We start from the raw sequence: 24,776 nt of genomic DNA, 5'->3' as shown, positions 1-24,776 counted from the left end.
ACGGGGCGAGCACGCTAGGAAATCTGATCTTCTTTCCGGGACTAAGAAGGGGTGCAGTGACACGGTCGCCACCAGGTGGTCGGGTCCCAGGGAAAATCCCCAGGTGTCCCAGGCCACCGTCAGGAGCCGCGGCGACGGTCCGCGGGGCGGGAGCTCCCCCGGTGGCGTGGCGCGTCCCGACTCCCGCGCGCCGCCAGCGCCCCTCCCCGCGCGGCGTTCCGCTCCTCCCTAGTCCCGCCTTTCGCTCCGCCTGGGCGCCCCGAGGACAGACGGGCGTGGGGGAGGGGGAGGGACGGAATTTCCCAGAGCGGGGGCTCCGGCTTCCCCGCAACGCGGCAGTCTCTTTCTGTTTACGGAGTGAAAGGGGAAATGGAAAAGGCGGGGAGGCGGCGGCTGGCGTCCGCTGCGCCGCCCCTCGGCCGGCTCAGACGCCGTGAGTCAGGGGACGACGAGGGCGGCCTGCGCTGGCGGCCTCGCGCTCACTGGTGCGCTCGGACACTGACGACGCGCCACGCTCCGGGGCCGGTCGTCCTGGCTCCGGCACTGCTGCCGCCGGACCTCGCTGTCCCAGCGCGCCAGACTCCGGAGGGCCGGCCACCAAGCGGCGCACGGAGCCGTCGGGAGGCCGCGGCTGCAGCGCTCTGCCCGCCAGGTAACCCTGCGTTCGGGGGCTTCCTGGGGGTCTTTGTGAGCGCGGCCCTCCTGGGTGCCCCGACTGCAGGGGCGAACTGCGGGGCTCTGGGCGGTGGGGGCGTGCCCGCCGCCCGCGCTGCTGCGCTTCCGCGATTCGCGCGCGTCGTGGCTGCAGCCGGCTCAGCTGGAAAGCACCTTGCGCAAGGGTCTCACGGGGTGCAGGCTCCGACTCCTCCCCCTTCCTCCTTCCCGGATCCCTGGCGCGCGGGCGCGGTTGGTTCGGGCAGTGCGCGGGGACGCAGACACCCGCTGTCGCCGCGCCTCCCGCCGCGTTCGGCGCCCCGGCCTGCTGCACTCTCCTCGCCCACCCCGGCGAGTGAGCCCCGGAGGCTGGAGACCCGGCAGCCGTCCGCCCAAATCGTGGGGGCTTTTATCATTTCCAAGTCCTGGTAGGCTTCCCGGGCTTTGAAGAATAGGAGGAGGGGAGACGGGGTGGCGGTTGGCGGAGCGGAGAACTTTTTGAATAGCTGAAACTTAATTTCATGCTTATGTAACCCGGACGCTATTCTGCGACGAAAGGGTCGTTACAGCAGAACCTGAATGCTGGGCTTTTGGTCTAAGAGCGTGTTGGGGGGGAAAAGGTTACATCACGGATGTTTCCCGCTGGTAAGGCGATGTAAGGGCTCCGAAATTCTCCTGTGTCTGGGCGGAGAATGACGCTTAGAAAGAAGAACGGCGTGCAAAGGGATTGTCCCAAAAGTTGACAAGGAAGGCCAGGAGGTGTCTGTAAGAGGAACGTCTGTTTAATTTTTGGATGACATTTTGGCACAGAATAAAGAAGTGCTCCTAATAAAAACAGGGAAAGGAACACTACTACGGTGGCGTTAGGCATCTGTAGCCTGAGTCTCACGTTTTTGCCAAGTGGAATATAATCTGAACCCCGCAGACTACCCCGACTCTGACGATTGGGGTTTGTATGCCTTACTTCGGGCAGATGGCACTTGAGGACTTTTTCTTATAAGGCAAATTGGATAGTTGAAGTATCTAGAGGTTTTGAAGCAGAGTAGCTTTCCTCCTGTACAGCTAGAATGTAGAATTCTGGGGCTTTGGGAGAAGAAGATACAGTAAGAGGTGGCAATGTACAGAAAAATGGCAGAACGATCTTTTAAATGGGAAGTAACACAAGGTATAATTTTACTGAGGCAGAGGCATATGCCTATAATCTTGGCCATTTTTCATTCACACTTGCTAGGGATGTCTCAACATTTGTTTATGTTAATAAATAGAAGCAGCCAAAAGGGTAACATTAATGCCTAGGATAGGATTTCCTCTTGGTTTTATTGCTGATTTCTGAAATAATTCAAAGCAAATAATTTTGGCTGCATCTGCTCATTTCTTCATATCTGAGATTGTTGTATTTATCTGCTTTGTTGACAAGTGGGGGTGTCATGAGGATTTTTATTGTAACCTGGTTGGCGAACAGTCTTTAATGGTAAAATAGAATACCTTCACAAGCGACTGTTTTGCTAGATGGGTATTGATATGTAGAACTCAGAAATCATTAGCATATTGTCTGCTTAATTAAGTGCTGAGACTTTAGCAGGCTGCTTGGTCCTCAGGGTTGCTGGGACGCACTGATTTGCTTGAGGGGAGGCTGTGTTGCTAAGGAATTATGCCTGGCCTCAGTGTCGGTACTCCTCCACCTCCCCTGCCCTTCCCCCTCCTTCCCTCTCTCCTCTGCTCCTCCTTGCTTCCTGCCCTCTGTGTGTGCTCCAACCTCTTAGGCTTCGTATATAAATTCTGGAGACTTTCTGCACAGTTTAAAAATCAAAACCTGTCTTTCCTCTCTGGATCAGCTGACTGACTTGTAAACCGTGTGGACTTCTTTTTTTCTTTCTGTCCTGAGTCACGTTGCTACTGGGAACTTTATTTTCTTTCCAGTCAGCCATTTGCTAAGTCCAGGAGCCTTGGAACTTTTCAAGCCCCGGGGAGGGGGGAGGGGGGAGGGGGGGCGGTCCTCAGTCAGACTGGTTTTGCTTTAACTTCCTTTTCTCAGTAAATTCTACAGGCAGAAACTGCAACTGAATGGGTCAACAAAATTAAAGTCGAATGTTCCTCCATTAACCTAAGAAATTCCTTTTGTAACTCAAGACTCTAAGAGCCTGAATCAAGTCTCCCTCAAAGACACAGGGAGATCTCTGAGAGGAGCTCTCTTGATGTGACGGTGGTGATAACAGCGATCAAAGCATTTCAGAGGTCTCTGCCTTTTTTTCTTTGTCTCTTGTTCTAGATACAGCCTTTAAAACCTGACTGTGAAGAAGCCCGGGGGATAGGTAGCCACATCCCATTTGCAGATAAGAAAGGCCTGGGCAGTATCTGCAAAGCCTGGAGTCTGACTCAGTACTTCTCTCTTGTATGCACGGACCAGCAACTACGGATGACAGGACGTATTAAAATGCACCAGACACCTTACACACCTGAACTTCTTTAAACCTCACAACTGCTCTATGAGGTAGGTGCTGTTACACTTCGGTTTTGCAGATAGGGGAAGTAGAGGTGCTTGCCCAAGGTCGTGAGGCAGAGAAGGAGGTGCTGGGAGTCCCTCCCAAGCAGTCTGAGTCTGCATGGAGTATCAGACTGCAGGGTGGGCGATTGCTTTCTGCTGACACATCTTGTGCATCACAAAATGGTCGAGTAAGTGAATAGCGACACTAGATTGCCTGGTTCTTTTCTCAGATGAAATTCACTCAGAGGCCAGTGGTGGGTTCCTGCGTTGCTTGTGGGCCCCGAGATAAAACATTTCCTGGAGCTCCAGTTAGATGGAGGCCTGTGACTTTTAGCATGGAGTGTTGAGTGTGTTAAAGATTTGTGCTTTTAAGAACCAGAAACATGGGGGTGCCTGGGTGGCTCAGTCTGTTGTGTCTTGATCTCCAAGTTCATGGGTTCAAGCCCCACATCTGGCTCTGAGCTGACAGTGAGGAGCCTTCTTAGGATTCTCTCTTACTCCTTCTTTTTCTGCTCCTCCCCACTTGTGCTCTCTTCTCTCTGTCTCAAAATAAATAAACAAACAAACAAACAAAAAACCATCATTCAGAGAGGCTGTACTTTCAGGAGCACAATAGGTCAGGTAGATATTCTTGCCTCTGAATTCTCTTAGATGTCTCAAATAAATCCTTTTATCTTTAATCCTCTGGCATGGAGTTGTTCTAAAATCCTGAGGAACAGGATTTTTTACCCTTGGTTTACCCTTTTCTCATTTACAGATCGCAAGATGTAGCGCCTGATCTGCAAATAAGAACTGAAATACAATATTGGCTAGCATAGTTAATCGGTCTGTGTCTTGCTCAGCTTTCCGAGTCTCTTTGTAACACTAACAATTTCTAGAGGGTGATCTCTAGATTAGATTAGATTATTAGATTAACTTTCGTGGGCCACTGAGATACCTGCTTTGTGCTCTTAAGGAATTCTGATCTCAAGAGGAGACAACTAATTCACACTCTAAAAGAAATCTTTCTCACGCTGGCTGGTAGGAGGATTTGAGGCTTTGTGGTCCCCAGTCTAACAGAGCTGTTTAACTCATTTGCATCAGAATTATTCCTGAAACTTAACCTACCTTCATCAGTTTGCTTATATTAGAATCCATTTTACATGTTTTTGGCTCCAGGGCCTGAATTTTATTTGCCATGTTAGCTCCCGAATTTGATAAAACTGTTTTGTTTTTTTTTGCAGTTTATTGTCAAGTTGGTTTCCGTATAACACCCAGTGCCTGTCCCAATAAGTGCCCTCCTCCATGCCCATCACCCATTTTCCTCTCTCCCTGATGCTCATCACCCCTCAGTTGATTCTCAGAATTTAAGGGTCTCTATGGTTTTAAAGTCACCCAAGGCTGGGAAGCCACAGAGATCTGTGTGGGGAGGGTTGGTCTCTTGTCAAGGGCCAGGAGCCTTTTGTGTTCGGTGAAAGTTTGTTTTCAGTGAGTGGCCATAGCTGATGCCAGCTGTCCAGGGAGGGAGTGAGTAAGGAGTACGCTCTCTGGATCTCAGGTTTCCCGTCTGGAAAATGAGCAGCGGGACTAAAGGTTATCTAAGGTCCCTTCCTTCACTGTCCACTTGAATTTACCCTGTTGACACAGAGCCCTCGTTTCATAAACAGGCATATGGAAGCCTCTTCCCGGTCCTTTTATGTCAGTTTCCCCTTGATCTTCAACGCAAATACAAATACGGTCGCTGAGCATTTGTGTTTTCTTTTGCAGACTCTCTAAAAAGCTTAACAGTGATGGAGTACATGAGCACTGGGAGTGACAATAAAGAAGAGATCGATTTATTAATTAAACACTTGAACATGTCCGATGTCATAGACATTATGGAAAATCTTTACACGAGTGAAGAGCCAGCGGTTTATGAGCCCAGTCTAATGACCATGTGTCAAGACAGTAATCAAAATGAGGAGCGCTCAGATTCCTTGCTACTCAGTGACCCGGAGGGGCCTTGGTTGTCCTCAGTCAGATACGGGACCGTGGAGGATTTGCTGGCCTTCGCAAACCACATATCCAACACGGCAAAGCGTTTTTATGGACACCGACCACAGGAATCTGGAATTTTATTAAATATGGTACGTTTTCCTCCTGATCGGTTGAGTGCCGTGTGTTCAGCTTTACTACTGCAGCTTCACTTGATGCAGGGGGACATTTAAACTTTGTTTAGACTGACTGCCTGGTGTGACTTATAAAAATGTGGTATCTGCAAGAATCACCTCCATGTTAAAGATGCAAAACAGGTCTTCATTATAAGTTCCATTTAAAGAACCTTTTCCATAGTCAGTTGTACAAATAGGTAATTAAGAAGAATGTATTTGAACTTCACAGTTCATTAGCAAGCTCATTCATCAGTTAGGCAGAAGAAAGACACTTCATGAGAATCCTTCATCTGAGAGGGGAATGAATACTTAAATTAATATTCTTGAAAGCTGAATTTTTTGTTCCTCTCGTCACATCTTGGAATGTCCCAATATTAATACTGGTTAGCTTCAGTTCTTGTAGAAATGTCGTTTGCAGGCAGTAAATAGCTATCCACAGATTCACTCTCTTCAATTAGCAAAGTATGAGTGACAAATGAAATACCTCCTTAGTCATAGCAGGTATGCAAATAATCCAAAATATTGTGACAGTACGTTGTCATAGTAGTTGATCAGATGATGTGTTTGGGTGTGTTTGGGATTCTGGCCGTCTCAGTGGGTCAGAGGTGAATGTAGGTGCTGGTAAAAGCCACTGACTTTTTTTAAAAGAACAATTTGCAGAGGAGTAGGTAATAACTTGCAAAATGTATATATTGATGAAAGTGTCTCCTTTTCCTTTGGTGTATCTGTGTGGCAAAATGGCTAATGTAGGGAGAAGGTCAATGTTGAATGATTAGAGTCTGGACAAAGTACTTGATTATTTTGTTGTTGGGTTTTTCTTTCTTTTTTTGTTGTTTTGGTTTTTTTTAGGGGGGGTTTGTTTGTTTGTTTTGAAAACAATTCAATTGAAAAAAACAGCACAGTAAGGTCAGCTATATAGTAAACTGTTTTGTTAGAAACCAGTTGTGTTCAGCTGTCGCTCAGTTTGGAGCAAGATTACATTTTGCATCCTTGTGTGACTTGCTTTCGTCTGGATGTACCATACATGAACCAAACACGTTCTTTGTTTTTGACAAAGAGAGAGAAAGAGCACGCACGCACGCTGTGTGAGCTGGGGAGGGACAGAGAGAGAGGGAGACACAGAATCTGAACGAGGCTCCAGACTCCCAAGCTGTTAGCACAGAGCCTGATGTGGGGCTCGAACTCACGATCTGTGAGATCATGACATGGGCCGAAGTCAGAGGCTCAACCAACTGAGCCACCCAGGCGCCCCTATTATTTTTTCTTATACGTGGAAGTAATATTGAACTAACAGCACTACCTGTTTTCTTAACTAAAATATAGCTGGAGAACTCTGGTTAAAAAATATCTATCTATAATGAGAAATAATTGTTTATGTATATTTTCTAATCTATGTATATGTTAAAATGAGTATTTTAAAAGAACACGTGCAGAATAAACAAAATAGTTTCGCTTATAAATATGTAGAGACTTAGGTACATTCCCCGTGTCCATCAGATTGATGAAAGATGGGCCTTAGAACTTTATTGGGAGTGAACAGAAAGGAATTCAGGAAAGTTATAAAGAATACAAAGAAATAGTCTCTGGAAGCTTTTGGAGTGGGGGGGAAAAAAAGCCAATGCAGAAAAGGAAAGAAACAAAGACATTAAAGGGAAATGGCAATTTTATCAGCAGCGGCTAAGAGGAATATGTTGTCATTCTTGCTGTGGAGACTGTGCTCCATAAATGAACAAATACTTATTCAGGAGAAAAATTTAAGAATAGGACATATGATAAAAACAGGGATCTTTAAAACTTTAAAAAGCCGTTTAAATTTAAAAATGATTAAGAATATAAAGCAAGCAGATTTAAAACTGGGGTAGAATAACAGAAGAACCTTTAAATCACAGAAATGTAGACCATGCCTCACACGGCAAGTCAGCCGTGTGGTCGATGGCTCTCGGGGCTGTGGTTGACTTCTGTCACCAAGCTTCAGAATCGGATACATCCCGCGACTGCTAGTAAGCTATGCCAGGTCTGTGCTTTATAAATAATGGCATAGGAATCATGACTTGGTCTTCGGCAGTGGGAGACAGGATGAGGAAGGAGGCACAGTTGGCTTTTGACTCCCATTCATCCTCAGATGGTGCTCTCCTTGGAGCCATCCCGTGTTCGAGACCTTTGTCTTCTGATGACCCTCCTTCTAATACCCTGTCAGGACTTTTCCATTCTGGGCGTCATTGGCTGGTATCTGTCTTTCTGCTTTAAAAAATGATTATCTAACAGACAGATAGGTTCCAAAGTAACATTGATCTATAAAGTGCATTTTCATAGGGACCCAATTCTTTCAAGTATTCATCCATTCATTCGCTAGACATAGATTGAATATATACAGTGTATCAGGCACTTTTCCAAGTGCTGTAGATCCAGTATGGAAGATCCAGTATGGAAGGTAGCTTGCTGCCTGGTGAATGCGGGAGACCAGTAAACAGGCAATTACAACGCAGTGTGCTACTTCCCAGCACAACTACAGCTTGACTGCTCTGGGGCTGCTCAGACAGGACACCGCACACAGCCATGAGGGTGGGGAAGGGGGAGAAACCATGTCAGACAGGCTTCTGAAAGGAATTGGTGCCTAAGCTCCTGAGTTGGAGTCGGCCGGATAAAGGGGTTGGAGAGGGCAGAGTGTTCCAGATGAAGAAAATAGCCTATACAGAAGCCCAGAGGCATAGAGACATGGTGTGTTTCTAGCAGCCAACAACCAGAAAGCCAGTGGAGTTAATTAGAGGGGGCGGAGGATCAGGAATTGCAAAAATACCGCAGAGCACAGGCATATAAAATGTTGGTCTGCACGCATATGCAAGTGTGTGCTATTTTTTAAAACTAGTGTTTAGTAAAGATTCCACCAACATCCAGCAGGACCTGCGGAAGAAACTTTAGCAGACTAACGTGGGCACTGCTTTGTATGACAGTGCTGTGACTTCTTTATGCTCTAACCAATCATAACCTGCGTGGGAGGTGAATAACCGAACATGGGTTGCAAACGCTGAACTCATTGGTGATTATAGGGGCGCTGAAGGGCCCCAACGGGCTCACTCCTAGATGTGGGCATGTGATGTGGGAATGCTGTCCCTCAGGGGTTAGTCATGGAGTCCTGGCTTCTCAGGCCTGAAAAAAACCTTAAAGATACTTGAGTCAAGCCCTTTATCTGATGCTTGAATCACTCTGATGATCATATCCAATAATTGTTGGAACATTTTGGTCTATGCCTGAAAATCTCCTGTGATGAAGCGTTGATCATATACTGGGACATTACATTTCATATTTAGCCATTTCTGCTTGTAGGAAAGTCCTTCCTTCCGTAGAACTACAATCTGTCTCTGAGTCCCCTTACCCCAGCCCTACTTTCTGTCGGAAAAAATGTATATATGTTGAGTTGTGTGAGGATACAGATCCATGAATGAAAGTGCCTGGGTATGTATTTCAGGTCTGAGATGGATTTAGTTGTGTGATTTTGGGCTAGTCACTACACCCCTCTGTGGCTCAGTTTACTCATCTGTAAAATGGGCAGCATGATAGCACTTACTCTGTGGGGGTGTTGTGTAGACAAATCACAAAGGCACTTGAGCTGTTTACGTATTGTGAGTGTTGAAAGGATGCCAGCCATTGTGGTAGATGTTGTCCACAACTGTGACTCTCCTTCCTTACGACAGTCTTCCTAGTATTTTAAAACTTTCGTGCTCCCCACATCTTCTCTCCTCCATCCCAAACACTTCTTGTATCTGCCACTTGTCACTTATTGGATCATTAACTGTCGCTGTCACCTGGGCAGCACCTACTGAACTCAAACCTGGGTCAGTGACTGTTTTATAGCCCTGAACTTGAATGTGGCAGTCCATTTGTTGTGTGACCAACAGAGTAGAAAAGAGCTTTGCCTGTGTTCTAGATAATATGGCTCTTCTAACGTTATTTTGTTTTTAACTTTTTTTTTTTTAACATTTATTCAGTTTTGAGGGGGAGAGACTGAGAGAGAGAGGGAGAGAGACTGCGAGTGGGGGAGGGGCAGAGAGAGACGGAGACACAGAATCCGAAGCAGGCTCCAGGCTCTGAGCTAGCTGTCAGCCCAGAGCGTGACACGGGGCTTGAACCCACGAACGGTGAGATCTGACCTGAGCTGAAGTCGGAGGCTTAACCGCCTGAGCCACCCAGGCGCCCCTGGTTGTACTTTGTAGCAGCCATAAATACAGGCTCCTTATGGAGTTTGTTCTTCTTAAAACACCTAAGAATTTTTCTCAAGTCCTGCTGCTGGGCGCAGTTTTGTTGAGCGTCACTAATCTGGAGAAGCAAATCCAAAGCATGCTTTGCACTTAATGGTGGTTTTGGTAAGCTGAAGACCTGGCAAGCGTGAACAGCATGGAGTTCCATAAGATTATCTGGTAGGGACCCTAAAAGAAGAAGAAGAAGGAAAAAAAAAAACCATTGCAAACCCAAATAGGGAAGGTCTAGGGCCAGGGGAAGAACCAGGGACTTTGCAGAACTACAGACCGTTTGGTGCTTGCATATCACACTGTATATTTCAGGGTTTATCATCAAAGGAGAACTAGCCCTTGGAGGAGGGTCCTCAGAACATGGGAGATTGTAAAATAGGGCAGGAGGAATTCATGGTATTCCATCTGAAGCGGAGGAAGGCTAAGGTGCTCAGTGACTTGTGAGCACAGACTTATTAACTGGCTTTTGAGCATGGCTTAGCTTTAATTCCAGTCTTCTGGAAGATAAAAGGCACACAAGAGATGAGGCTTTGGGGTCAGAGAGACCTGAGTTCGAATCCTGACTCTGTCATTGCCTAGTTAGTTACTTGACCTCTTGAAATCGGTTTCCTCATCTGTTAAATGGAGATAAAAATAGTACTTACCTCACAGGATCCTTGTGAGCCTTTGATGAGGCCCGAGCACAATGTCTGGCTTATAATTAGCACCCAGCAGGAGCACCTGGGTGGCTGAGTCGTTAAGAATCCAACTTCAGCTCAGGTCATGATCTCCTGGTCCATGAGCTCAAGCCCCTCATCAGGCTCTGTGCTGACAGCCCGTAGCCTGGAGCCTGTTTCAGATTCTGTGTCTCCCTCTGTCTCTGCCCCTTTCCTGCTCGAGCTCTGTCTCTGTCTCTCTCTCTCAAAAATAAATAAACATTAAAAACAATTTTTTTAATTAGCACCCAACATATAGCTGCTTTTATTCTTCATCCCTTGGATCAGATTGGGTTATAAAAAAGTTAGTTGGACAAAAGTGAAACTTAATATGAAGGCGAATTAAACCTTGAAGTGGATAAATGGAGTCTAGGTGAAACGGGATACGTAAATATTTAATAACAAGAAAGAGGCAGTAAGCATGTACAGTTGAGTGCCGTGGGCATGGTTCTCTCTGAATGCGGAGAGGGACTAGATTTATCGCGTGCTGTAAAAAGAGGCCTCCAGTAATTTGAGGTGAGATACTTCTTGAATGGAGGTCGTATTTCAAACGAGTCGAGACCGTGGGCTGTAGTACTACGTATTCGATTTCCTGCTGGGGCTTCGTGCAGGAGCTGGCTCAGGGGAGTGCTCAGGAAATATTTCACTTTAAATTTAGTGACTTCACATTTCTTAGTATTGGAGCTGTCCTCTGCTTCGCTCCCTGACTAATAGCACACGCATCTGTTGGGGGGGGAGGCGGGTACAGCTAAGATAGACGGTAATGGAGACGGAATGAATAACCCTGGGATTATTAGAACTATTCCCGCAGCAGTGGCCTTGAGATGGCACCACGCATCTGCAGATGAACCAGGTGTTCATTCTTTTCCCATGTGGCCCACGGTCCCCCTTGGCCTCTTCTGCACTTGTAATAACTTAATGTCACTTTGACAGTTTCATAGTTCTTGACTTCGTAAACTGAAGTCATAATATTGCTAATTGCATTGAGGCAAAATTTGTATTTTTGAGACCATTTATCCCTTGAAAGAATATTTTATTTATCTTGAATGTATCATAGATAAGCTGCTATATAACGATTGCCACTTCAGAGAGCTGTGAAATTAGGTGATTAACTAGTTGTTACTTAACCTTCTAATTTCTGTATAAGTCTAATTACATGAAACAGAAGTTGGTGTTTTGATTTTTTACTTTGCTTTTCTGTTTGGAGTGTCATTGCAACTACTGTATTGTAAAGGATGGAAAATAATTGCATATGTTAAAAAAATAAATTGTGTTATATTAAAAAAAAAAAAAGAAAGAAAGAATATTTTAAACCTACTTTAGGCATGTGCTCCAGGTCATAAGTCCCATGGTATGTCTTATTAATTTGTTTTCGTTATAGTTATTCCTTCTTTTCATTTGCTGCTCTTTTACAGTTGAGATATTTTTGATATGCAGTCAAATACAGAGACCTCAACCATCCAGTTTGTTGGGTTTTGACACCACACATGCCCTTGGTAGTGTGTGGTGCCTGGCACGTACTATACACTCAGTAAATATCCAGTGGGCAGGCAGATGAGGGATAGTTCTGCCCTTACTTTATGCAGCACTGTCAACTCCTAGCTCTGGCATATCACATTATCTTCCAGAATCCTCCACAATCACCAGTTTATTTCCACGCTCTCTGTATGCATCATGTGTGAGTAATAGCTATGCGGGCTAACAGGTTAGCACATGTTACTTGGAGACAAGTCAGCTTGCAGGCACAGCTTATATTTATGCAATCTCTATTTTCAGCCTTTTGGTCACTGTAGTCATGCTGGTCACTGTAGTCATGCTCCCTTCGATAAATGATTTTTAAAGTTTTGTTTGACAGTTAATTACTCATCAGTAGGTGGAAATACGATCAGGTCTGACCAGGGGCGTGTTTCTTGATACATGCTTTCTCTGTCTACGCTGAAGATCTAAATATAGCTGTGTACACTGTTAGGATTACACAACAGTGACATTAATATCGAACACTGCCGGTAGGATTGCCATCTACAGTAACCAGTTTCTAAAGGGTGTGTCTCAGAAAAGGAGTTTGCTGAAATTCTCACCCTCCCACCTTTTTCTTGTTGTTGTAGGTAATCACTCCCCAAAATGGACGCTATCAAATAGACTCTGATGTTCTCCTCATCCCTTGGAAGCTGACTTATAGGAATATTGGCTCTGATTTCATACCTCGGGGGGCGTTTGGAAAAGTATACTTAGCACAGGATATAAAGACTAAGAAAAGAATGGCATGTAAATTGGTATGTACTTTATAACCAGACATCCTGCACCATATGTTTGGCATTATGGCTCTTGTTTGCATTAGTCAAAAGTTGTTACCATTTGACTGGATCTCATGTAAGGGTGCCCTGTTCAAAAGCACCTTTTTTCTTTTTCTCCTTCTTTTCCTTCTTCTTTTTCTTTTTCCTTCTCTTTTTCTTTTTTCTTTCTCTTCCTCTTTTCCTGTTTCTTTTTCTCCCCCCACCCTCTTTTCTTTTCTTTTTCTTTTTTTTTTTTTTGGATTTGCTTGCAACCTGTGACTCTATAGCCCCCGAATCTGGTAAAGTGTGCATAGTTGGTTTTAACCTAGTTAGCCTTGATAAAAAAGAAAATGCTGCTGGCTTGTGTACCTGGCTTGGATATCATCATCCCTCTTGTGGTAGGATGGAGTTGAGGGGAGCTGTCCTACGGGAGCAAATCTGTGTGCTGCTCCTTTAATCCTGCCCACTGGGGAAGGGGCCAGGAAGGGAAGCAGAGGTTGGGCAAACTGAGAGGCTTCTCAAGACCCTAGATTAAAGGGCTGAATTTAGGGGCACCTGGGTGGCTCAGTCTCTTAAGCGTCTTACTTAGGCTCAGGTCATGACCTCATAGTTCATCAGTTCAAGCCCTGCTTTGGGTTCTGTGCTGACAGCTCAGAGCCTGGAGCCTGCTTCAGATTCTGTGTCTCCCTCTCATTCTGCCCCTACCACTAATGCATGCTCTCTCTCTCAAAAATAAATATTAAAAACGTTAAAAGAAAATAAAGAATAATAAAGGGCTGAATTAGGCCAATGATTGTAAAGACCCCGTCTCTTCTTATTAAACAGCCCTTGCTGAGGTACCCCTGCTTTGGACATGTATCTGCCTAAGCTGGGCATGTACACGCCCCATGACCCGGCAATTCTGCTCCTACAGGTACACACCCATAGGCATGTACACGTGGTCACCAAAAGCTGTGTACTAGAATGTTCATCAGAGCACTATTTGCTACAGTCCCAAACTGGAAAGTTTCTAGATGTTGCTGTGTGGCCTGTTTATACAATGGGATGCTGTACAGTGAAGGGAACACATGATTTACAACTGTAATAATGTTGATGAGTCTCGCAAACACATGTTAAGCCAAAATAGCCAGACAAGGAAGACCTGCTCTATGAGATTCCACTTCTGTAAAGGCCCAGAATAGGCTAAATAGATCCATGCTGTTGGAAGTCAGGATAGTGGGTGCCCTTGGGAGGCAGTGACTGGCGGAGGTCAGGAAGGGGTTCTTGAGGTGCCGGTAGAGTTTTGTTTCTTGGTCTAGGTGGTGGTTACATGGGCGTGTTCAGTTGAAGATTCACTGAATTTGAATTTTTACACTTAACCAGTTTTACACTTTTTCGTATGTCTGTCTTACTTTAAAAGGTTTCTTTAGAAGCGCAATAAATTGAACTTACTTTTGATTTGCTGAATATGGCCTTAGTCTGTCTTATTGTAATTAAAAGACCACCAATATATTGGCCTCATTTATTCCTTCATAGAGATTTTGCTAGAGAATCTTGTTATCGAAGGGAAAAAGGGAAGTATTATCACAAGCCATATGAAGCTTGCATTTAGAGGAGACGTGTCTCAGTTCCCTTAAAAGCATCTGGGGATGTTTTAGAAAGAGCTTAGAACCAAAGTGTCCTGTTCTACGGTTTCATCAGAAAAGGCATGCAAAAAATCTTTGTTTTCCTCAGAGTACTTACATTTAATTTTTAAGCTGTATTTTTTCCCCTTAAAACATAGAATGATTAACAACCCCTAGCAGATTCAAAAGAATGTAGATTGAAGAATGAGATCCCTTTCCTTGAGGCAACTGCTGTTAATGAGTTCTTCTACGTCTTTCTAGAAAATGTCTATGGACGTGTGTATGTGAAGCTTAGAAGTTTTTTACAAGTAGGAGCATAATATGTATGTTTGCACCTTGCTTTCTTCATCTAACACTGTATTTTGGAGACATTCCGTATCTATCTGCACTCAAAGATCTATCTCTTTTTTTATTAGTGACTTTTGATTTTCCATAGAATAGCTGGCCAGTGCTTATTTTAAAGGCATTTTTAGAGCCTGAGCTGTGGATCCAAAGACATTATATTATTTCATGACAAGTGGAAATATTGATCTAGGTGCTATAGAAAGTATATGTAAAATAGATGGGAAATTATCTCACTTTTGATTCCATCATAAATAATTCTTTGGTTTGTTACCTTTTAAATGAAAATAGTATTTTCTATTTTGTTATTTTCTTATTGTGAATTGCGTATCTAGAGCTGACATAATGTAAAAGCAGGTTTGAAATCAGCATTATTTAACTTGGCAGTATGATTTCATACAGATCCTTGAGGTAGCCTTGGGGGCATTTGTTTGCCTTCTGGTTTGTGTGTTGACTTCTATTATTTCCATTTTTTCGCTATCCTGGGTTGTTTAGTATCTTCCTGGTATTCTCTGTTCTAGATCCCTGTAGATCAATTTAAGCCATCCGATGTGGAAATCCAGGCTTGCTTCCGGCACGAGAACATCGCTGAGTTATATGGTGCAGTCCTATGGGGTGAAACCGTGCACCTCTTCATGGAGGCAGGCGAGGGAGGGTCTGTCCTAGAGAAACTGGAGAGCTGTGGACCAATGAGAGAATTTGAAATTATTTGGGTGACAAAGCATGTTCTCAAAGGACTTGATTTTCTTCACTCAAAGAAAGTGATTCATCATGATATTAAACGTGAGTTACCTTTGGATTGGACCTTTTTGGCTCAGGGAGTTGGGTTAGATAGGAGGCAAATGTGCCCCTCTTATGTTTCATCTGAAGATCCTCGGTGGAGGGAGGGCCTCCGCCCTGGCACACTCTTCACCTCCCTCCCTTTCTCAAACATGGTTTAGAATCAAATGGGGTCACTAAAGCTTTCAAGGTCATAGGGAAGGAGGATTATCCTATTGTGGAGGATTATAGTCACACATCTGTTGAGTGCGGGCTATACCCTTGTTAATAAGGCTTTCAAAACAGTAATTTACTTTAAAACACATACAGAGTCAAACCGTTTTTGGGAAACAAATCGCCTTTTAATTTTAAACACCATTTTGCTAACGGTTCTTTAAACAGGCCTTGACTGACTGCTTCCTAGGGGTAAGAGGTGGTGGGAAATATCACAAAGACCCACTATAAACCCTTAGTATTCAATGCTAAATTGCACAAATGAAACTTTTACTTTAAAAAAAACTGGGTATTTTACTTTTGTCTTTAGGAAAGTGGCATGATAATAATATGCTTGTATCTTAGAATTTGAAAGCCAAGCTTGTAAACACTGTTATATTTTTCCAGCTTTATTGAGATCTAATTGACATATAACATTGTGTAAGTTAGAGGTATGTGATGTAATGATTTGAGGTATGTACATATTGCAAAATGATTAAAACACTGAGGTTAGTTAACACATCCCGCATCTCATAGAATTATAATTTTGTGTGCATGTGGTGAGAACTTTTAAAATTGACTCTCTTGGGGCGCCTGGGTGGTCCAGTCAGTTAAGCATCCGACTTTGGCTCTCAAATCATGATCTCACAGTTTGTAAGCTGTGCTTACAGCTCAGAGCCTGGAGCCTGTTTCAAATTTGTGTCTCTTTCTCTCTCGCTCTCTTCCCCTCCCCCACTTGCTCTCTCTCTCTCAAAAAATAAAATAAAATAATTTTTTAATGGACTCTCTCAGCAACTTTTAAATATATAATACAGTATTATTAACTGTAGTCCCCACGGTGTATATTATAACCCCCCAAAACTTGTTCATCTGATCACTGCAAGTGTGTGCTCTTCGACCACCCTCACCTATTCCCCCAAACTCCCAGCCCCTGGCCATCATGATCTGTTCTCTGTTTCTATGAGTTTAGTTGGTTTAGGTTGCACATACTCTTGAGATTCATACAGTTTTCATCTTTCTCTGTCTGACTTATTTCATTTACTTCACTTGGATCTTCAAGGTGCATCCATGTTGTAAAAGGCAGGATTTTGTTGTTTTAGAATGCCGAGTAGCATTCTATTACATATGCATATACACGTCTCATATTTTCTTTATCCATTCATCTGTCAGGTACCCTTAAATTGTGTCCATGACTTGGCCATCATATCTCGAGCATTACTGGTGTGTGCAGCCACTTATACCCACACTGACTATGTTTTTGCTGTCTCTAAAGTGATGTTCACTTAAATTTTCACCCAGATTTAGCCTCCTCTTGAATATAATATGACCATCTTGGTAGGGAGCACATTTCAGTCTATTCTGATTTGGGACTCATCGTTTTGGATGATGTTTTTATTGTGTTTTTTGGGTATATAGACTATTTGATACTAAAAAAAAAAATGTCTTTTTTTTTTTTTATAGCCAGCAACATTGTTTTCATGTCCACAAAAGCCGTTTTGGTGGATTTTGGCCTAAGTGTTCAAATGACTGAAGATATCTATTTTCCTAAGGACCTCCGTGGAACAGAGGTAATTCTTTTCCCCCCCGAATTGTCGATGTCTTTTTAAGAGCAAAAATAAAAAATATTCTAGACTGTTCTTACAGAAAGGACTGAAAAGGGGATCAAATGGGATTATCATCGGAGCATATTTAGTGAGCACTTGCTCTGTGCCAAGTACTAATTTTAGCATTTTAAATGAATTATATTCTTTAATCCTCGTAACAAACCTATTATTGGTAAATACTGTTCTCGTAGGCAAACACTATTAGGATTCCCATTTTACAATAGGGACTATGCTTGAAGGGGTTAAAAGTAAGTGCCCAAACTTACTCAGCGAGAGACAGGTTTGGTACTTAAACCAGTCTTTTTTTGAAGCCTAAATATAGACACTTTTTACTATAACTAATATATATATTCTTAGTATAAGTGGTATGACTGTTTTGGTTCAAGTATAGCCATAATTGTCATGGTTGTTAAAAATATATATTGAGGACCAACCACATCTTAGGCTTACCTTTAATTCTAGAGAACCTGTAATAAATCTCAAATTTATTATAGCACAAATAAATTGTAGCTGAAGATATAAACTAGCAATAATATTTAAGCCATTGGTGAAGCAAAACCAAAACCAAAGCAAAACCTTTTCTGAATGTAAATGAGATGCATGCATGCCCTTTCAGATAATATATTTAATTTATCATGCGCATGATTAGGCTGAGTATTGATTCATATAACAAGCATCTATTAAGCATGGCTATGTGTCAGGCTGTTGTGGGTATCAGGGATGGAGCACTGGACAAGGCCAACAGGGACCGTGCCTTTGGTGGCATTTCAGCAGCCCCCACTCTTTGGTGAAAGGACCTATTTTAAATTTACCCGAATTCTTCAAAAAGCAACAGTTTAGTTCATAGTAGGTTATGACGGGCATGGGGTTGGATGCAAATGGGAAGGTAACTGGGTATGGAAGCCGCCTTCCTGGTTCATGTCCACCGCTGTAGGGTGCTTAACTGTCAGAGCCTCCCAGCCCCAGGCCCTCTCCCTGCTGAAAATGTCCCCAGCAAATGGAGAGAGGGCACTGGGATGCACCTTTACCTTAAGATTACCAGGTCAGTCTTGGTGTTCAATCAAATGACCGCCGTTAGTCTGGCTAATAGATGCAGTGCACCAAACCCAACTGCAGTGTAAAAACAAGCACAGTCTTCATCTTACACCAACATTGCGTGACCTTTTCCTTGACTCTCTCAAAGCAAAGACTGTCCTGGGCAGCAGAAGAAACTGCTGATATTACTGAAGTTATCCTGGAAAATACTTGAGAAAGGATTCTAGATAAGTTGTCTTTGATCAGAGTTATATTTAGAAGAGAAAACTGTAAACTTCTTTAAAAGAATGTTTTAGTCCTCATATCTTAAGAACACTTCTCCAGAGCACAAAATCTAATTAAGACTTCATGCTTACGACATGTTTTTTTTGGGAAATGTTTCAGCATATTTTGGCATTAGTCAGAAGTTCAGATACGTGACATTCTACCCTTTTTCCTGGAGCCGGTTTGAGAAACAAACTATTTATGGTATTATAGATAGAAAATACCTTTCTCTTCCCAGCAGTGTGATCAAATTGAACATTTTGCAATGGCTGGAGAGAGATATGTCTTCTCTGGGATTCTCCGGCAGACAGAGAGTGTGTGCTTGGATATGAGATAATGGAATAGTGTTTCCTCCTAAATAGTATTTGGATTGAGTTATTTTCAGCAAATGTAAATTGCTTTTTACAAAGTGCTTAAATGACTTTGATGTCGAGAGTTATCTTCAAATCACTCTGCATGGTATTCACAAATCAAATTTTGATCATGAGCAAGGTGGTAAAGTCACCATTAAAAGCTTTTAGCAAGACTCTTCATCTTTAAAGAGCCAATAAGATGTCGTTCATCAAAGTCAACTGAGCAGAGATACTTTCCATTAGAACTTGGTCACTTACTTGGGGGTTACCTGGGGGCCTCAGTTGATTAAACATCCTGACTTCAGCTCAGGTCATGATCTCACAGTTCGTGGGTTTGAGCCCCACGTTGGGCTCTATGCTGACAGCTCAGAGCCTGGGGCCTGTGCTTTGGATTCTGTGTCTCCCTCTCTCTGTCCCTCCCCCACTCATGCTCTGTCTGTCTGTCTCTCTCAAAAATAAACATGAAAAAAAAAAAAAAGGAACTTGATCACTTGGCTATGGCACAGCCAGAGATGATTTCTGATCCCTGCTGTGTTACTCAGGAGGGCAAACACTGGTTGCCTGTGTCTGATCCCTCTCCCAGCATTCAGATTCAGAACAGGGCTGATCTGGCATGTAGTCAATCTATTGTTTTGTAATTACATGGTAGATGAATGTAAATAGCTGACTGGAACTGCTTTTATAGTTGAGGTTCTTTTTTAAAAGTTCTTCTTTCTGAGTCTGTGTTTGGTCTTACTTGATAGAAATTAACATGTTAATCATCACACACACACACACACACGCACACAACACATACACGCACGCAAGTCTCTTTCTAATACACATATTGAGAGGTGAAGCGTTGACCCCCAGCCTACAGGTTCCGTTGCTGTCTTGCCCAGGCCTGGGGGGGTGCAGGTCTCCGAGAGCCTTCTGTGGTTCCCTCTAGGCCTGTAGGCCTGTTTCACACCTGCAGTCAGCCAGTCTGAAGAGTTCTCGAACACCATGCCCGGGCGCTCCAGCTCTTGTTGATCTTGAAGAAGCAGGAGCTCTGAGCTCAGAACTCTGGAGGACCTGCCAGAGCGGGCAGCAGCCGGGTCACCAGGCGGACAGGATGCTGCATCCCTAAATGTGCAGTCGCCACCGGCAGCCTCCAGAGCTGACGTCGCCCACGCTGACAGAACATACCTGGCTTGATCTCTGCCTAGGAGAGCAAGCCAGCAGGCAGGAGACGAGCGTCCTCTATCGATAGCTGATCCTTCCTGCTGCATCTTTCCTTTCACTTTGTGATATTTAGTGGGAAAGTCTGTTGCCATGCAAAGGATCTGCCTTCACTTTAGGAAATGTTTGAGAACAGGGAGCTCAGTGCAGCCTGTTTGGTGGGACAGACAGAATGAGCAAGGGAAGGAAAACCTGCCAGGAAGTGTGTTGAGGGATACTGTTCAGTATGGTTAGGATGAGGAAACTGGGAAATTTCCCCAGTTTTTGTAAGCTGCATGTTTTACTTTTTGACTCTGAAATATATTCCAGGAACACTTAACCCTTTCTCCATATTCAAATGATGGACAGCATAAAAATTTCTTTTTTCTTTAATGTTTATTTTTGAGAGAAAGAGAGAGCAAGCATGAGCAGGGAAAGGGCAGAAGGAGAGGGAGACACAGGATCGGAAGCAGGCTCTAGGCTTTGACTGTCAGCACAGAGCCTGATGTGGGGCTCGAACTCAGGAACCATGAGATCACGACCTGAGCTGAAGTAAGATGCTTAACTGACTGAGCCACCCAGTAGTCCCTGCATAAAAATTTCTTAATGTTAAATACGGACAGTTTGGATATTAACTACTCTATGTCTGTACCAGCCATAAATAGGGATTATTGGCTACCAGTGTTTGCTCTTTCTTTTTTAAGGTTAGAAGTAAACAGTTCTTGGAAAAACTATTTCTGAAACCAGCCTTACTTTTCCAGAATGAAACCAAATAGAACTTATACAATGATAAAATGCCATGACTTTAATATTTAGTCACCAGCTACATGGTAGGTAGAAATAAGAAGTAGTTCATGTAGGGGCACCTGGGTGGCTCAATCGTTTAAATGTCTGACTTTGGCTTGGATCATGATCTCACCGTTTGTGGGTTTGAGCCCCATGTCAGGCTCAGAGCCTGTTTCAGATTCTGTGTGTCAATCTCTCTCTCTCTCACTCTCTGCCCTCCCTCACTTGCTCGCTTTCTCTTTCTCTCAAAAATAAATAAACATTAAAAACAGAAGTAGTTCATATCAACGATAGGACCACTTTTACAACATTACCTGTTGTTTTAAGTTCTCTCCCATGTGATTGGTGTTAATACCCTAGAGACTTCTGCCGCCTGCAGATCATTAGGGGTTTGGCAGTTTAATGACAAACATGGAGTGAAGAAATGGATTTGTAGTGTCCATTTAGATATGCAAGGAATTGGTGTTTTAATAGAAAAATTAAACCTTGGTTGGTGCCTTCCAGAACCTTGGTGAGTGGGTGTCCCAGGTGGGTCCTTGGCTGCCGCGTGTTCAGTTTGTGGAAAAACCGTGCTCTTCAGTAGGCTGCAGGGACACCTCGGGACAAACTGCTGGCTCCCTGAAGGTGTCTGTGTCATTCTCCATAGCTGCAGGGAACACAGCAGTGACATGCTCTTCTGAAGGGCTGAAGCGTTCAATAAATACGATAAAGCTGGAGAACCAGCTTCTGGAACTGACTTAGGGAAATGGACACCCAGATCAGTGGGGGGAGTCAGATTGATGTTTTCTGCTGCTTTTTTAGATTTATATGAGCCCAGAAGTGATCCTGTGCAGAGGTCATTCAACCAAAGCAGACATCTACAGCCTGGGGGCCACGCTCATCCACATGCAGACGGGCACCCCGCCCTGGGTGAAGCGCTATCCCCGCTCCGCCTACCCCTCCTACCTGTACATAGTAAGTAGGGGTGAGCCAGCGCTGAGCTGCAGGGAGTTCTGCCTGCTCGGGGGAGGTAGAAACACACCCGAGGGGGCAGATGTGACCCGGTGACCCATGAGATGGAGTTGAAAGCTCTTCCCACGTGGAGGGAAGTCTCATTCCTGCAAAGAAGGCATTGCTGTTGTAGTGGGAATTTACTAAAATCTGCACTGGGCATCAATTATATGCTATTCTGCTGTGTCACCCTACAGTGCCACTTAGTAGCATCCGAGTTGCATAAATCTCTGAGCCAAAGAAGCTGTGTATGTTCTTTGAACACTCATTGAGCACCAAGCCAGCCTGGCACATTGTGAACTAGGCAGCTGCCATTTACCATCGAGAGAGAGCAGATCCTTCCCTGTTAGGGCACGGTGACCCTTGAACACCATTAACCCACAGGATGGGTTTAATTCGGGGTTCTTAAGAAATTAAAGGCAAACTTGGTTAAGGATAGGACTGTACTTGTTACGGGGTCTGTGGTGGGAGGCAAAATGACTTTCCAGGTCTTGTTAACTAGAATGCTTTTCCCGTTGCAAAACGGTGTATTTTCGTACCGCTGGTGCTAAGAGAGCTGGTTTGTTGCTAGATCCACAAGCAGGCGCCCCCGCTGGAAGATATCGCCGATGACTGCAGTCCCGGCATGAGGGGGCTGATAGAGGCCGCCTTGGAGAGGAACCCCAATCACCGCCCGCGGGCGGCAGACCTATTAAAACATGATGCCCTGAACCCCCCCAGAGAGGATCAGCCGCGCTGTCAGAGTCTGGACTCTGCCCTCTTTGAGCGGAAGAGGCTGCTGAGTAGGAAAGAGTTGGAACTTCCGGAGAACATTGCTGGTATGGACACCGTCCTGTGCGTGATCCTGCCCCCTTCCCCTCCTCCCCCGCCCTCTTCCTCCTCTTCCCTTCTTTTTCTGTCTGCCTCAGACTTCTGATGTAATTCACGAAAGCACTTAAAAAAAAACTGGAGTGACTTCTCAAGTGCCGTAAGTTGTTTGAGAAATTTAAGCAAGAAATTTAGCAAAAGCATTAAAAAAAACATTGACTAATTGACCAGCAAATCATGGCTTGTTTCAGTGCAAGTGTAGGGAGCATCAGGTCTTGAGAATTGCCCCTGACTTGCTTTCTTGCAACAGGGAGTATCATTTGCCTTTAAAAGCAAATCAAGCATGGCAGTTTTGCTGTCGGTTCTGAACAGGGTTCTGTTTATTTCAGTTATAGTAAAGCCACACTAGTCCTTGGTTGGAAACATCAAGATAAACTACTGAGTTTGAAGTCAACTTGCATGTTTGTCTTCCTCCGCTTAAAATCTCCTTGCCAGCTCTGAATCTTTCCCACTTAGGAAAGTCAGCACACATTCCAGGAACATTGAATATGCACGGAGAGCGTTTCTATTTTTATTATTAAAATCTGTGGCATTCTTAATCCATTTAGATCCAAACCCAGATGTCAAGCCTGGAATGTTAATTTGCATTTTATTGTCTTCTTGTCTGACTTTACTCTATTTAAAGAGAACCATGTAGGGCATTGGAAAATATGCCAGAATTTCTAGTTAATTTTTGTCACCAGTGACTCATTTTCTAACCTTTTGTCTATGTCATATTATAGAAATTAGCCCATAATGTTCAACTCTACATCTTTAGCTTTTTATTTTATTTATTTTACTTAAAAAAATTTTTTTAATGTTTATTTTTGAGAGAGAGAGAGAGAGAGAGAGAGAGAGAGAGACAAAGTACATGCTGGGGAAAGGCAGAGAGAGAGGGAGACAGAGTCTGAAGCAGGCTCCAGGCTCTGAGCTGTCGGCACAGAGCCCGACATGAGGCTCAAACCCACGAACTATGAGATCGTGACCCGAGCCAAAGTCAGACGCTCAACCAGCTGAGCCACCCAGGCGTCCCTGTAGCTTTTTAATAAAACCGTAGCTTGAATATTTATTCCATTAAGGCCAAAACTCCACCCCACCCCTCCACCCCCCGCCAAAGGAACAGGTATTTATTATTGAACATGTCACCTGATCATTACTTTTTTTTCAATGTTTTTCTTTTCAGATTCTTCATGCACAGGAAGCACCGAGGAATCGGAGATGCTGAAGAGACAGCGTTCCCTCTACATAGACCTTGGGGCCCTGGCTGGCTACTTCAACCTTGTTCGGGGACCGCCTACACTAGAATATGGCTGATTGATGCCATCTTTGCTCTAAACAGTTAAGACTCAGCATTGGTCTCCTGGAAAGCTGGCTCTGCTGCGTCTACACCGGGGCTCTGGATAGTCACCTGTGCCATTTGTTAGCTGGTGGTGGGAGCTCCCGGGACTCGTGAATGGGACTCCGCAGGGCGCCCTTCGGTTTGATGCGTGAAGCTGCCCTGCTGGCCGCCGGGTCTAAAGGTTCTCGTTTCTCAGGTGGTGTGACTCAGGGGGAACTGAGGGTTCATGGAAGGATCGTTTCTAGTGACTGATCACATTTCACTGTGCACTTTGCTCACAATTTACAAAATACCGACCACAAGGATAGTGTGTTAGCCTGAAATTACTAATCTTGGATCTGATTAAGTTTGGGAACTTCATTTAACTCCGAATAGTTGTTTTGTATATATGGGCGTATATTATAATTCCTCAAGCCTTTGTAGGTAGATTCTAGTATAAATTAAAGTCATTATATTTTGGGTGAATAGAACAACTTGAATATTCTAGCAATAAGCTGAACTAGTGTCTTAAAAATGGCTCATTATTTAGGAGCCATCTGACAGCAGCCACTAGTGACAGGTTCTGTTATGTTCCTATGGAAACATTTTGTACTGTATATGCTATGCTTAAAACATTTAAAACGTAAGGTTTTAAATGTGGATAAAACTGTGTTAAACCACATAATTTCTGTACATCCCAAAGGATGAGAACGTGACCTTTAAGGAAAATGGAAACTTTTCTAAATTCTTCTTAATGATGCTACTTTTGTAACTCTTCTGACCACTTTCTTGTAAGCATTTGTATATTAAAATAGCATACTGTGTATGTTTTATATCAAATGCTTTCATGAATCTTTCTTAAATATACACATATTTTTAACATTGTAATTATGGGAGTATTCCTACCTAAAGTATGTTTTTACATCATGCAAATGAAACTAGCACTTTTATCCAGTGTGGTTGGCCAAATCAACGGAATAAACTCAGTATTTTGCCTAAA

The 24,776-nt window shown here is 43.8% G+C and overlaps 1 protein-coding gene across 2 annotated transcripts; it reads left to right on the top strand.

Moving 5' to 3' along the window:
• Positions 1 to 360: 360 nt before the first annotated feature.
• MAP3K8 (mitogen-activated protein kinase kinase kinase 8) lies at positions 361 to 24,776 on the top strand. 2 transcript variants are annotated; one of them, XM_029953689.1, is made up of 9 exons: positions 361 to 652; positions 2,924 to 3,145; positions 4,886 to 5,244; positions 12,316 to 12,483; positions 14,951 to 15,212; positions 16,863 to 16,969; positions 21,424 to 21,576; positions 22,184 to 22,430; positions 23,642 to 24,776. In XM_029953689.1, exons 3-9 carry the CDS (start codon positions 4,909 to 4,911, stop codon positions 23,770 to 23,772), a joined length of 1,404 nt encoding a protein of 467 aa, XP_029809549.1. In that variant the 5' UTR covers positions 361 to 652; positions 2,924 to 3,145; positions 4,886 to 4,908; the 3' UTR covers positions 23,773 to 24,776. The 2 variants fall into 2 exon arrangements, with proteins under 2 accessions (XP_029809549.1, XP_029809548.1); XM_029953688.1 differs by lacking the exon at positions 361 to 652 and adding an exon at positions 696 to 1,082.

This window comes from Suricata suricatta, chromosome 10 (assembly GCF_006229205.1).
Source record: "Suricata suricatta isolate VVHF042 chromosome 10, meerkat_22Aug2017_6uvM2_HiC, whole genome shotgun sequence".
NCBI lineage: Eukaryota > Metazoa > Chordata > Mammalia > Carnivora > Herpestidae > Suricata > Suricata suricatta.
The sequence above is the reverse complement of the archived record's forward strand: the minus strand, read 5'-3'. Positions and strand labels throughout refer to the sequence as shown.

Coding starts and splice junctions, on each gene's coding strand:
- MAP3K8 (XM_029953689.1), top strand. CDS start 4,909: ATGGAGTACATGAGCACTGGGAGTGACAATAAAGAAGAGATCGATTTA. Junction 5,245..12,315: donor CTGGAATTTTATTAAATATG/GTACGTTTTCCT, acceptor TTGTTGTTGTAG/GTAATCACTCCCCAAAATGG. Junction 12,484..14,950: donor AAAGAATGGCATGTAAATTG/GTATGTACTTTA, acceptor TCTCTGTTCTAG/ATCCCTGTAGATCAATTTAA.